The sequence below is a fragment of the Panthera tigris genome, chromosome D4 (genome assembly GCF_018350195.1).
Source record: "Panthera tigris isolate Pti1 chromosome D4, P.tigris_Pti1_mat1.1, whole genome shotgun sequence".
Classification (NCBI taxonomy): domain Eukaryota; kingdom Metazoa; phylum Chordata; class Mammalia; order Carnivora; family Felidae; genus Panthera; species Panthera tigris.
In genome coordinates this window covers 66,574,157-66,588,697 of record NC_056672.1, presented here as the reverse complement: position 1 = coordinate 66,588,697, position 14,541 = coordinate 66,574,157, and the positions used below count along the sequence as shown (strand labels likewise).

General features: G+C 35.9%; 1 protein-coding gene across 1 annotated transcript in view; it reads right to left on the bottom strand.

Annotated features, from left to right (window-relative positions):
* TMEM38B (transmembrane protein 38B) overlaps positions 1-14,541 on the bottom strand; it is a 53,895-nt gene that overhangs the window by 27,877 nt on the left and 11,477 nt on the right. The window contains exon 2 of the mRNA XM_042964587.1: positions 12,986-13,142. Within this exon, the coding sequence (XP_042820521.1) occupies positions 12,986-13,142 (157 nt within the window). The remainder of the gene's footprint in view (positions 1-12,985; positions 13,143-14,541) is intronic.

The following is a 14,541-nucleotide window of genomic DNA, read 5'->3' as shown; positions in this document are numbered from 1 at the left end:
TATGCAATAACAATGTGGCAAATGCAACAAACTGAATTATCCACATAAACAAGGAATTTGACCTAAGAAGACCACAGATTGAGTAGAGTCAATTTTTCTAATCATAGGAGGCATATGTAATAATCTGCCCAAAATATATGATCAAAGGGGAATTTCATCTTATTTAGACTTCTGAATACTGTATATATGCAAAAAGTATTTACAGAGGGCCTCATTTGTGCCTATACTCTTCTAGAAGGTAAGTGCTAAATCCACTAACAAAATGAAGGACATGTACAATCGCTTTTAGGATAGGGACTTTTCTAGCTAGAGTGTCATTTTCTGGGAAAAGGAATTACAGAAGAGCCCTGCATTTCAACCCTATTAACATCTTCACCTGTGTCCTTTTGTGTTCTACATAAACTAAGACTCATGCAAAGAAAAGTCATAGCTCTCAAGGAGACAGATTTGTGTTGAGGAAAAATATTTTTTCATACAGGTGAAGGTATATGAAACTGTTCTTCAATTAAATTGTGATACTAGTTTAAGAATAACTCCTCAGGTAAATTACTTTTTGAAGCCTCATTTATTCTAAGCATCCATTCAAACAGTTTACCAATAGTGTCAATTGGGAAACACACTAGTTTTTTCCTCCCATTCCTACAGTACTCTCTGGCAGACAATTGTGTGCTTAAAGCAGAACATAATCTTCTTTCTAGCGGAGTGATACAGAAGACACCACGTGAATGAAGTATTATATCTCTTCCAAAATAAGTTGTTAGCCTTACCACAATTCATGATTCATAAAGTCAGAATTCCCAAAAGTATTCATGGAATGTGAAATTTTATAAATACTACTTCAGAGATCCAATGCAGGATGCAATGGTTTGTTCAGGCTGAGGCACCCTCTCTTCATCTCCACTTACCAATTCCTTCCTATTCTCCAAGGTCCCAGTCAAATACTACCATGTACATTGACTTTGGGAGTTTCATTTTAATATTCTCAGTTCAGACTAAATTCTGTTGGCTCTGTACAACTAAAACAAATCAGTTCTTATGCCTCAACATATCTCTTTATACATTTTTCTCTATAACATAATAAGTTACAATAGTCCTTAGATGGCAGTAATCATTCATTTTGTTACCCTCTCACCTAAAACTCAGCACGATGAAAAACAGCTCTAAATTAAACCATTTATTAGCAGTTAATCTGGAGACAAAATACAAAATATATCAAGTTAAAGAATTAGTTGATAATTAAAGAATTTGAGAGAAAGGAATAAATTATCTGAGGGTAATAAAAATCATTTTGAAACAACTCAATTTAAAAATTTTACATGTTCATGTATTTTGAGAGCCTCTATACACTTCTCTCATTAAATATAGAATAAGGGGGGGGGGCACCTCATTAGCTCAGTCACTTAAGTGTCTGACTTCGGCCTGGGTCATGATCTCACAGTTTGTGGGTTCAAGCCCTGCATCGGGCTCTGTGCTAACAGCTCAGAGCCTGGAGCCTGCTTCAGATTCTGTGTCTCCCTCTCTCTCTCTGCCCCTCCCCGCCTCATGCTTTGTCTCTGTCTCTCAAAAATAAATAAATGTTGAAAAAAACTTTTTTAAATATAAAATAAGGAAGTCAGTTACGTATTGGAGGGAAAAATTACACTTAAGTAATTTTTAAAAACATTTTAAAATATAATAAAAATACTTTGGTATCCACCGCAGATCATATTAAGAAAGGGAAATTAGATTTCACTTTAGCAGGAATGAATGTTCCAAAGTAAACAACTCAAAGAAACAACAAAAGCTAAAAGAGAATACAAATGACCCCATTTTCATTCTCTAACCAAGACTATCTTTACGATGAGTTAAAAACCTCAACTACTAGCAACCTTGGACTTTTATATCCAACTATGTGACATTATGGTATATGGTCTAAAATCTGTAATTACTGCTGTTTTCAAATAAACAAGTCTTTATCCTATTTATTCAGATATTTCTAAAGTATACCTACAATAATCTAACATCTTAAACAAAAAACAGTTCTCATTTACAGTGTTAAATAGCCACAGGGTAAAAAAACAACTGACTGCTGTTCTCAGTAGATTCACAAGTAAACGTATCAGACCAATGGCTCCCTAAATAGCCATTCTTCCTCTATACTTTACTTGTAAAGTATCTAAAGAAAACATATTGGAAAAGAGGAATAAATGGAACATATCAGACAAGAAATAGAATGAGAAGGCAACTGATTTCTCAAACATTTTTAAGTCACATAAGTTAAAAGAGAGAGAAAAATAGTAAACAATAGAAGTTTAAAATAATAGAAGTTAGTCTAAATAGTATATAATAAGATGCCAAGCCATAAACAATTGAAAGATGAAAAGTAGAATTTAGGTTAATACCAAGAGCTTAGCAGAGAGAAGTTTCCCACAGTTAGTAAGAGAATTCTGTTTTCATTCTACTACTAATTCCACTCCTCTGACTACAAAAGACAATTTTACTTAACTAAGCCAAAACAGAATGACAAACTAAATAAAGTTCATATTAGTCCAATATGACAGCTTTGCTCTTGCTCTTATTATTCCAACAAATTAATAAGTTTATGTATTTTGTGTATGCTTTGAAAAAGACAAAGAATTACAGACCTATAAAGCCACACCTTTTCTTATATTTTTCCTCAAAATAATGCAGTCTCAGTTATGCAAATGTGCAATATTTAATAGTTGATACTTGGAAGTTGAAGGAAATCAAACTGGGGCACAAAACCCAATACACAGAAAAATTACAAAATATTAATATCCCCAGAAACAGTTTTCAAAAAGAAAAATCCTATAAAGGTATATACATCTCTTCCAAACAATACTGTACTATGACATAACAAGTTATTGTTTCCCGTTGCCAGTAGATGGTGCTAATATCCACATGTGAGCACTGTGAGCTATTGTGCTAAATAAAGATGGCCTTTCCAATAAGGGCATTCACAGAATCCTGTAGTTTAGCTTGCTAGAGTTTGAAGTACATTCCAAACATCATTTCATCTCTCAAATTAAAATCAAATAAAGCAAAGATTATAACATTTTTTTCTCACTATTAAAACCTCAAAAAAGAAAACAGTAAAAAAACTGTCTTTAAACAAGTATCATTTTTTATATTTAAGAGTCTGAAAAGACAGAGATATTGCCTGTATTTCCAGAATCCAAAACAATAAGAGCCAACTAAAGACAGCCTAGATTTGAATCCTGGCCCCAACTACTAGATATCTGTGACACCTTGGGAAAGTGACTTAACCCATCTTGCCTCAGTTACATCATCTGAAAAATGAGAATAAAATTGTACCTATCTCACAAGGTTCTTGTAAGGTTTAAAGGGGTAATATATACAAAGCAATAAGAAAAGTGTCTAGAACATAGTGAATACTACATCAGCAGCTGTTATTGTTTTACAGCCAATAACAATGCTCATTAGCAGAATAAAATATAAATATTCATATAATAAATTATACAGCATGAGAAGGAATGAACGACCACATGAATAAACACATGTAAATCTTAGTAACATAATATTGAGTGAAAACAAAAAAACAAGTCCCAGAGAACTATATACAGTGCAATACCCCATTTTAAAATAGGGCCAAAAAGAAGTAAAACTAAAAACTTACTGTGTAGATAATCATATGTATGATACACTTTTTAGAAAAGTAAGATAAGCACAAACATAGAGGTTATATGTAGGAAAAGTGCAGAGAAATGGGACAGGGGAAAAGAAATATACGTAAATTATTGGTAAAGTCCAGTTCTTAGGTTGGGTGCAATACAACAGAAATGTAAAATAGTTAACTACCATGAGAAATGATTTGCCATTATCTAGCAGAGTTTAAGAATCACTTTCCCTGTTAACTCAATAAATCTACTCTTAAGCAAATACAAGAGAAAACCTTGCTCATGTGCCAGTAAGTACATACAAGAATGTTCTTGACAACCCTGTAATGGGGGGGGGAAAGACTGGAAACAAGTCTCTGTCGACAGAGGAACAGATGAATAAACTATGACAGTTAATTCTAGTATGCTATACAGTGAAAATTAATAAATTACAACCATATACAATAAGATCGGATCTCAGGAACAGAGGGTGACCAAAAACAGCAAGTCACTAAAAAATACACACATATGGGGGCACCTGGGTGGCTCAGTCGGTTAAGCACCCGTCTTCAGCTCAGGTCATGATCTCACAGTTCATGAGTTCAAGTCCCATGCGGAGCTCTCTGCTGTCAGCACAGAGCCTGCTTTGGATCCTCTATACTCCTCTCTCTCTCTCTACACCTCACCTGTTTGTATGCTCTCTCTCTGTCAAAAATAAATATATTAAAAAAAATACAAACGTATAATTCCATATATAATACTTTCAAAAACTATAGTTTAGGGATATACACATATGCTAAAAGTACACAAAAAAGTAAAGGAATGATAAGCACAAAATTAAGGTTAATGGTTACCTCTGAGAAAGGAAGAAAGGAAACGGGATCAGGCAGGTGTTGGGGGGTTGCATACAAGGGACATTAAAACTAACAGCAAGGGGCGCCTGGGTGGCTCAGTCGGTTAAGCGTCCGACTTCAGCTCAGGTCACGATCTCGCGGTCCGTGGGTTCGAGCCCCGCGTCGGGCTCTGGGCTGATGGCTCAGAGCCTGGAGCCTGCTTCCGATTCTGTGTCTCCCTCTCTCTCTGCCCCTCCCCCATTCATGCTCTGTCTCTCTCTGTCTCAAAAATAAATAAAAACATTAAAAAAAAAATTAAAAAAAAAAAAAAAAAAACTAACAGCAAGGGTTTGGGGCAGATGGTGGCACCAGTGTCTACACAGATTTAGAACTCTTCAAAACCCAACATAAAAACAGGGCAACTAGAAGGCAAAACCAAAACCCCATCTTCAACACTTAAAATAAAACTATGTGAAAAGGTATCCCTTCAAATACCAAAATGCAAATGGGCAGAGACAATTCACCAACACCCACAAGACCTATATTGTTTGGCAGAAAGAAGAATGCAATAGGTGGCAACTAATGGACCCAAGAACAAAACAACTCTAAAATAGTTCATGAGTATTCACTAGAAAGCACAACAGGCCCATTTGGAAACAACAACAGCTGAAACTGGGAGATATTCTGGCATTCTCCAATACCAGGTGACACAAAGGATCCATAGTAAGAAGGTCTGAAGGGGATGAAGCAATTTAGTCCCCGTGAACTTGCAAAACTGATCCACCCAAGCTTTCCCCCAGAATAAGCCCCATGTGAAGAAAACACTGGTGTGGAATCAAAACTGAGCAATACAGAGCAAAAGAAGAAAGAGAAGGTTCAGACCAAACTGGGGAAGGGGAAAAGACAGAAAATCTCAGAAAGCAGGTCCTTATCTTTTGAACACTATAAAAACAACAGAAGCAGGAGATCTATGAAGTCAGAAAATGTTTCCTGAATTCCACCTTATCCTAAAAGTTTAAGAAATCTAATTCGACATAAAATGCCCAATGGAAAAGTATCAAGGTCAAATCACACACAAGTTTATTATAAGAAAGAAAAGCAGAATAAATCCCTATAGACAATGAAAGCACTCAGGAAAATGTGTCCACCAAACAGATCAAAACTGTAACCCACTATTTCGAAACAAGCTAAAGACATGAAGAAAACTGATACAACACATAAAAGAAAAACATCAGATTTAGAAAAAGTGAGAACTGAAGATATAATCCTTCGGAAAAAAAAAATTTTTAAAGGAAAAGAAGGGGCGCCTGGGTGGTTCAGTCAGGCGTCCAACTTTGGCTCAGGGTCATGATCTCATAGTTTGCGAGTTTGAACCCCGTGTTGGGCTCTGTGCTAACAGCTCAGAGCCTGGAGCCTGCTTCAGATTCTGTGTGTGTGTCTCTCTCTGCCCCTCCCCTGCTCACACTCTGTCTCTCTCCCTCTCAAAAATAAATAAACATTAAAAAAAAATTTTTTTAAGGAAAAGAAATCACCTCATTAATGAAAACCAAACCAGAATGAAAACAAAGAGAAATAAATATAACACTACCTTCAAAGAAATAGAAAGGGAAAGGGAAAAACATTTTAAATTTAAAAAAAGATTTAAAAAGTCCACTGATTTAGAAAGACAAAGAGTCATATACCAATCATCGGAGTTCCTGAAGAGTACAAATACTAAAACAAGTTTGCCAATTAAAAAAAATGTGTACTTACTATAAAGAACATACCACACACCTAAAAATACTGACTCAGAATGACCCACACCAAGACTTATTTTATTTAAATTATTAGGCTTTAATGGAAAAAAATCTTTTGGGCATCTAGAAAAAAAGAGTATATGACTTATAAGGGAAAGAAAATTAAATGATCATCAGACTTTATCACATCAATGCTTTATGACACAAGAAAATAGAGTAACACTTTAAAATCCTCAAAGATACATAGTATGATCCAATTATTTTATATTCAGTAATACCTACTTTCAAGTACAAAAGAGACAGACACCAACATACGAAATTCAGTGATGAATCTCCTAGAGAATCAACTTCAAACAACCAAAATTACTAGAGAGACACAGACATAAGGACTGGTAAAAAGCATTAAACATACAATTAGCTGTAAAACTAAGACTGAATGAAGAGTAAGAAGGGAAGAGTAATAGCATGTAGTAATTATAACTATGACAATATAGAATAGTACATCTATTTTAAAAATGGGAATAGAGAAGTATATATGCAAAAATATATATATTTTCAGTAATCACATCACTGGTAGTATTAGTACCGTTACACCAAAGTTATTGTGTATTATGTGTATAATACAGAGTAAAATCAATGAGTAACATTGGAGAATTCTAATTCTATTATGTCTTGTGCCCTCAAGAAAAAAATTCTTAGTGTGGAAGAAAGGAGATATATATGTAACAGAGAAAAGTTTAATAAAGGCTCTTGAATTTAAATTAGAAATATCAATATTAACTCGAGTAATTTTATCCTTCTTTTTCTTAGCTCTGTCCACTGAGAAAGCTTAGAAACAGTAATCAATCCAATAACAATGGCTATTTCTACCTCAAACTGTGGTCTTGAAATGCCATTTCTCACTAAGAGACACTAGAGCTCCTTAGAGAAATAAGTGATTCCAAAAGAAAAGTAGAAGATCAATCAACCTAATATTAAGTAGCAAGGAGCTAATCAGTCTGATGAGCCAATGTGAAGAAGCTCCCACCAGCCAAAGATGAAATAATCTAAGCCTCAATAATGACAACTACAATTTATTGAAACCTATGAAATATGCTCAAATCCATGAGTTCATAATTACCCAAAAAACAAAAAGCAAAAAAAACTAGTTACCTTTGGAGGATGACAGGGGACCAATTATCATGAAAACTGACAGATAAAGAATCAAGGATTTATCATGAATACTACAACTGAGTAACTAAATAATAGATTAGTGGGAAATATCTATTTATAATACTATTCCATCTAATACACAAGAGGACAGAATTAGACTATTACCATTCTGCATTTCCCAATTACTTAAAATAGTCATTAAGTGTAAGAGGTCTAATGTCAACAAAAGAGAAAGCAAATCAAGTATTTTGGGCCTCTTATGATCTTGCCAAAGAGATCTAACCTAAATCAGATTTGTATTCTGGATCAATCTACCAATTTTCAGGAAACACAGAGAACACAAGAATATAATGATCTGTACCATCAGTATGCAATCAGCACATTCCAGACTTTAGAAAACTCTGCATGCCAAATGGCATGGTTCTTCAAGAAATAAATTATAAGGGAAAAAAAAGGAATGGAGAGGGAACCTATAAAACAAAAATGACTTAAGAGACATCAAATATTTTAATAGGCAAGACTAAATTATAGTGTCTATGGATGAAGATTTGGATGACAAAATTATAAAAATATACAAGGAAGTGATTATCATAAAAGTCAGGACAATGGTGTTCTATTGTAATGGTTATATAAGGTGGGAAAATCATTGTGATTAGAACATGGGACACACATAAGAGACTTCTAGAATGGACAGATAGCAAAGCCTTATTTCTTGACTTGGCTAGTGGTTTCAAGGTTATACTTTATAATAATTCATTAGGCCAAATATTTGTTTCTTGTGGTGTTGAAGTCAGACCCTGCCATTCACCAATTCTCTAAGCCTCAATTTCTTCCAATATAAAATTGGGATAATAAAAGATTCGAGGTTGGGGCGCCTGGGTGGCTCAGTCGGTTGAGCGTCCGACTTCAGCTCGGGTCACGATCTCACAGTCTGTGAGTTCGAGCCCCGCGTCGGGCTCTGGGCTGATGGCTCAGAGCCTGGAGTCTGCTTCCGATTCTGTGTCTCCCTCTCTCTCTGCCCCTCCCCCGTTCATGCTCTGTCTCTCTCTGTCTCAAAAATAAATAAATGTTAAAAAAAAAAAAATTTAAAACAAAAAAGATTCGAGGTTAACAAATAATTAAATATTATTCTATTAATTCACTATATAAAAATGCATTTCTTACTTTCCATTTCTAACACACCTTTTCATTTAATCCAAGAAAGCATACATTTATAGGCAAGTAATTTTTTTAAAGGTTTATATTTTTTTATTTTTTTAATTTTTTAAATGTTTTATTTATTTTTGAGAGAAATGGAGAGAGAGCAGGGGAGGGGCAGAGACAGGGAGACACAGAATCTGAAGCAGGCTCCAAGCTCCAAGCTGTCAGCACAGAGCTGGGACGAGGGACTTGAACTCACAAACCGTGAGATCATGACCTGAGCCAAACTCAGATACTTAACCAACTGAGCCACCCAGGTGCCCATGGGACATATATATATTTTTAATGATGGAATATTAAAGGAAAAGCATCTAAAAGGGGGGGGGGAGCTTCGCAGCATAAAGACCGAAGCCAGATGGCCCATGGAGAGAGAAGGATTTCAAGACTCGTGACTTCAAAATCTGTTGCCAGGTTAGCGGTTACTCCCTGCAAGAGCTATCAGAAGGTGTAAATCCAGGAGTGGCGAGCCCGGCATCACCGGGATCAATACTCTCCTACAACTGTAATCAGACTCCCCACAAATGTCAAGGTTTATTTATTTTTGAGACAGCACGAGCAGGGGAGGAGCAGAAACAGACACAGACAGACTCAAAAGCAGGCTCCAGGCTCTGAGCTGTCAACACAGAGTCCGATGTGGGGCTTGAACTCACAAACTGTGAGATCATGACCTGAGCTGAAGTTGGACGCTCAACCAACTGAGCCACCCAGGCACCCCAGACAAGTAAGTTTATTTCATTTAAGGGATCAAAAAATCAAGATCTGTACTTCCTTGCTACTCAATTACAGAAATGCCTTATAATATAACAATACACAGCAGTCCATTTCTTTAGCAATATATTTACTGAACCAAGAAAAGTAATTATCATATAGTTTACAAAACAAAGTCTCTGCTCTGAGAAGCTATTATTTTAGTGGAATGAGACAGACCAACATAAAAAGAAATAAACAGATAATATGTCAGATAATAATTAGTCTAAGGAGAAAAATAAAGAAGGATGATGTGGTTTAGTTAGTTAAGCATCTGACTTCTGCTCAGGTCATAACCTCATAGTTCATGGATTCAAGCCTTACATTGGGCTCTGCACTGTGAGTGCAGAGTGTGCTTGGGATTCTCTCTCCCCCTCAGAATAAATAATTAAGGAAGGAAGGAAGGAAGGAAGGAAGGAAGGAAGGAAGGAAGGAGGATGTGATAGTCAAGACAGAGGAGGTGTTATTTCAGTCAGGGAAGCCTCTCTGAAAAAGAAAATATGAGCCTTCCAGGGAAATAGCATTACAAAGAGAAGACTGCAAGCACAAAGGCACTGAGGTAGAAAAACACCTTGTGTTCAAGAAATGGCATAACCAATGTGGCTAGAACAGACTGAACAGGAGTACTATGGAAAGATTACATCAGAAAGAATGAAAGAGAAGATTATAGAGTTTTACGGGCCATGGTAGTTTTAGATTTTGTTCTTTTTTTTTTCTTTGGTAGAGAGAAAGGGAGTGTGTGCAAGCAGGGAAAAGGGGCAGAGGGAGAGGGAAAGGGAGGGAAAAGGAGAGAAAAAGAGAGAAAGAGAGAGAATTTTAAGCAGACTCCATGCTTAGTGTAGTGCTTAACACAGGGCTCCATCCCATGACCCTGGGATCATGACCTGAGCCAAAATCAAAAGTGGAACGCTCAACAAACTGAGCCACCCAGGTCCCCCAGATTTTGTTCTTAATCGGATAAGAAACTACTGAGCATAAGAGTAATATGTTCTAACTTATTTTTAAATAATCATTTTGTCCATGCAAGAAAGAATGGTGGTTAGTACACAGGAGCAGAAGTGGAAGTGACAGTAAGAGTCAGATTCTGGATATCCTACTTTTTATATAGCTTTAACATCTTCACACATTAAAAAATTGTAATAAATGCTATGCCGATATCTTTTTAAAATATTGTTATAGAAATAAAAGTCCTTGAGAAAGCCTTTTAAAACATACAGCATTATATCCTCTAGGTCCATCCATGTTGTTGTAAATGACAATATCTCATTCTTTTTTACAGCTAATATTCCACTATATATATATGGCATATCTTCTTTATCCACCCATCTATGGATGGACACTTCAGTTGCTTCCACAACTTGGCTATTATAAATAATGCTGCAATAAACATAAAAATGGATGTATCTTTTTGTTTTCTTTGGGTAAATATACCTGATAGTGGAAATGATAGATCATATGGTAATTCTATTTTTAATTTTTTGAAGAACCTCCATACTGTTTTCCAGAGTGGCTGCACCAATTTGCATTCCTACCAAAAGTGCATGAGGGTTCCTTTTTCTTCACATCCTTGCCAGCACTTGTTTCTTGTGTTTTTCATTTTAGACATTCTGACAGCACGAAGTGATATCTCATTATAGTTTTGATTTGCATTTCCCTGATAATTAGTGATGTTAAACATGGACCTAGATGGTATAAAGCTAAATAAATAAGTCAGCCAAAGAAAGACAAATACCTCACGGTTTCACTTATATGTAGAATTTAAGAAACAAAACAAAGGGGGAAAAAAAAGAGAGATAAACAGGGTACCTGGGTGGCTCAGTCCGTTAAGCATCTGACTTCGGTTCAGGTCATGATCTCACAATTTGTGAGTTTGAGTCCCACATCAGGTGAGCTTGAGCCCCGCTTCAGGTGAGTACAAGCCCTACTTTGGGTGAGCCCCACTTCTTTCTTTCCCTCTCTCTCTGTCCCTCGCTCACTTGCACTCTCTCTCTCTCTCTCTCAAAAAAAAAAAAAAAAAAAAAAAGGAGAACAAAATTTAAACAAATTAAAGAGTGTTTAGAACAAAAACACTCTTTAATACAGAGAACAAACTGCTGATTGCCAAATGGCAGGTGGGTAGGGAGAAGGGTGAAACAGGTGAATGGGATTAAGAGTACACTTATCTTAATGAGCAATGAGTAATGTATAGAATTGTTGAAACATTATATTGTGCCCCTAAAATTAATATAACACTGTATGTTCACCGTACTTCAATTTAAAAAAAAAAAAAAAAAAAAACCCATAGAAGTGAAAAGACTATACTTTAAGAGATGGTTAAACAAAATCTCTGAGATAGGGGCACCTGGCTGGCTCAGTTGGTAAAGCATGCAACTCCTGATGTCAGGGTCATGAGTTCGAGCCCCATGTTGGTGGTAGAGTTTACTTAAAAAAAAAACAACAAAAAAAACCCCCAAATCTATGAGAACCAGTGGCTGTTAAATGTCAAGCCTCTAAAATCAAATTTCCTGGTTTTGATCCTAGCTCAATCACTTACTAAGTATGTAAATTTTAGCAAAGTTTCTCTATGCCCTAGTTTTCTCACTTGTCAAATGCAAAAAATAATGGCTACCTTATAGGACCCTTATGATTAAATATGAATATAAAGAATTTAGCTGATATATAGTGAACATCAGTAAATATTAGCTATCACATTTATCATTCTACTCCTACTTGTTTCCACTGCCACAGGTTCCCATTATTACTTCTTCTCATTGCTACTACTGTTTTATTTTTTAATTTTTTTAATGTTTATTTTTGAGAGAGAGAGAGAACGCACATGAAGGGGAGAGGCAGAGAGAGAGAGGGAGACACAATCTGAAGTAGGCTCCAGGCTCTGAGCGGTCAACACAGAGCCCGATGCAAGGCTTGAACCCACCAACTGTCACATCATGACCTGAGTCAAAAGCAGATGCTTAAAGACTGAGTCACCCAGGCACCTCACTACTATTTATAATGTTCCATTTTATCACTGATTACATATTCATTTGAAATTTATCAAAATAAAAGTGAACTTTTAAGTGTTCCTAATATTATATATTTGATATGGCTTTTAGTTAAAAGTATAGTTTTCGCTTCAGATATAGCAAAGCACTCTGATTTGTATTATACTTCTTTTTAGCTTGATGAATCAATCTTAAGGATAACTGAATTTGGATTTGCAAGAATCCAAAGCAAATCCTGCTAACATTTTTTTCTTCAGAACTAAATTAAAAACAAAGTTAGTGTTAAATCTCTTAAGACTCTGAAAAATTCAATAGGAATAAGACAAGAACAATGATATATATGAATCATAATCACTTGGAACTTCTTGCATAGTTGGTCACATTCTTGATTTTATCCTATTGTACATCTATGTGTTTGAGTTAGTTAGATAAACTGTTTGGGGCCAAATATTTGATGCCCTTTCATATCTGAAAAGCTTCCCCTAAAGATACATAAGACAATGGTAACAATACTTGCCTCTGGGAGAGGATAAAAGAGAAGGGTGAGAAAGAGACAAACTTTGTACTTAAAACCACTGGCTTTTTTTGGGTTCCTTCCTTTGTACATGCATTAACTTTTCAAGAACATAAAATATTTTTTAAAGAAAAAAATTTCACTTACTAATAATTTACAGAACAAATTTTACAATGTCTCATAGTTGACCATAATGGCAGCTTACCAGATCGAAGATGCCAGTAATATATTAGTGTTGTTTGCAAGAAACCTCAACGGAGGCTCCGCAAGCAATACACAGGATAAAATTCCTCCACCAAAGCAATGGAGCATAGCAGTGAACCAGCTTGAAAGAGGATTCTTCCGTGCCACTGCCACAGCTCCTGAAATGGTAAAGTAAAAATGTGGTCTGAGATAGTTGTATATTAAACAAACCCTGAGGTACCGGTGTCACTAAAGAAATAAACTTCTTAATTTCATAACTTTCAAAAACTTACTATTACTCATGGGTATGACAATCACGATCATCATAAACTCTAAGCATTTTGTTATGACAGAGGTAATCTGAAGCACCTTTAAAATACTCTGTCCAGGGGCGCCTGGGTGGCGCAGTCGGTTAAGCGTCCGACTTCAGCCAGGTCACGATCTCGCGGTCCGTGAGTTCGAGCCCCGCGTCAGGCTCTGGGCTGATGGCTCGGAGCCTGGAGCCTGTTTCCGATTCTGTGTCTCCCTCTCTCTCTGCCCCTCCCCCGTTCATGCTCTGTCTCTCTCTGTCCCAAAAATAAATAAAAAACGTTGAAAAAAAAAATTTAAAAAAAAAAAAAAATAAAATACTCTGTCCAGCTCCTACTACCAGTTTCCTAATCACACATTATTATAAACAATCTCCCTATCTACTCTTTCCTTTCATTCCCAGCCCTACTGTAGGTACATCCAGTTCTATATCAAAGCAATATATTAAGAAAAATTTATCATCTTAAGCACTTTAGCAAATAAAAGCTGAAATAAATAATCTAAGCTTTTAACATGACTGGCTAGAAACAGAATAAAATAAACCTAGAGGTGAAAGGCTGATGAGGAACAGGTATACACATCATCTTAAAATGTCTCCTAACAAATAACATATTAATTACAGAAGGAAATAACTTTAGAGTGGAGAAACCTTGCAGACATCACTGTAACAAACAGTATAAGGTGACTCCCAAGATGATGCACTAAGAACACATCTTTGCTTCTACAGTATTTCTACAAAAATACATAACCTGAACTAATCCAATTAGACACACACAAATTGAGGGCTCTTCTGGAAAAAATAAAAAAAAATTAAAAAACCCAAAAAACTGGCCTATATTTTAGCAATGTTGAAGTCAAGAAATACCAAAAACAAGGCTGATGAAATGCTCCAGATTAAATAACATTAAAAAGACAACAACTAAATGCATGTGTATTCTAGATCACATCCTGGAATGGGAAAGAATATTTATAAATGAACTTTGGGATAACTAATGAAATCTAAATATGGGCTGGGGCTTACATAAATAATAGTGTCATAGCACTGTTAAACTTTCTGAAAGGTTTTTTTTAATGTTTATTTATTTTTGGGAGAGAGAGAGAAAGAGAAAGAGGGAGAGAGAGACAGGAGGGGCAGATAGAGAGAGGGAGACATAGTATCTGTAGCAGACTCCAGGCTTTGAGCTGTCAGCACAGAGTCCAACATGGGGCTCAAACCAATGAACAGTGAGATCATGACCTGAGCCGCAGTCGATGCTTAACCGACTGAGC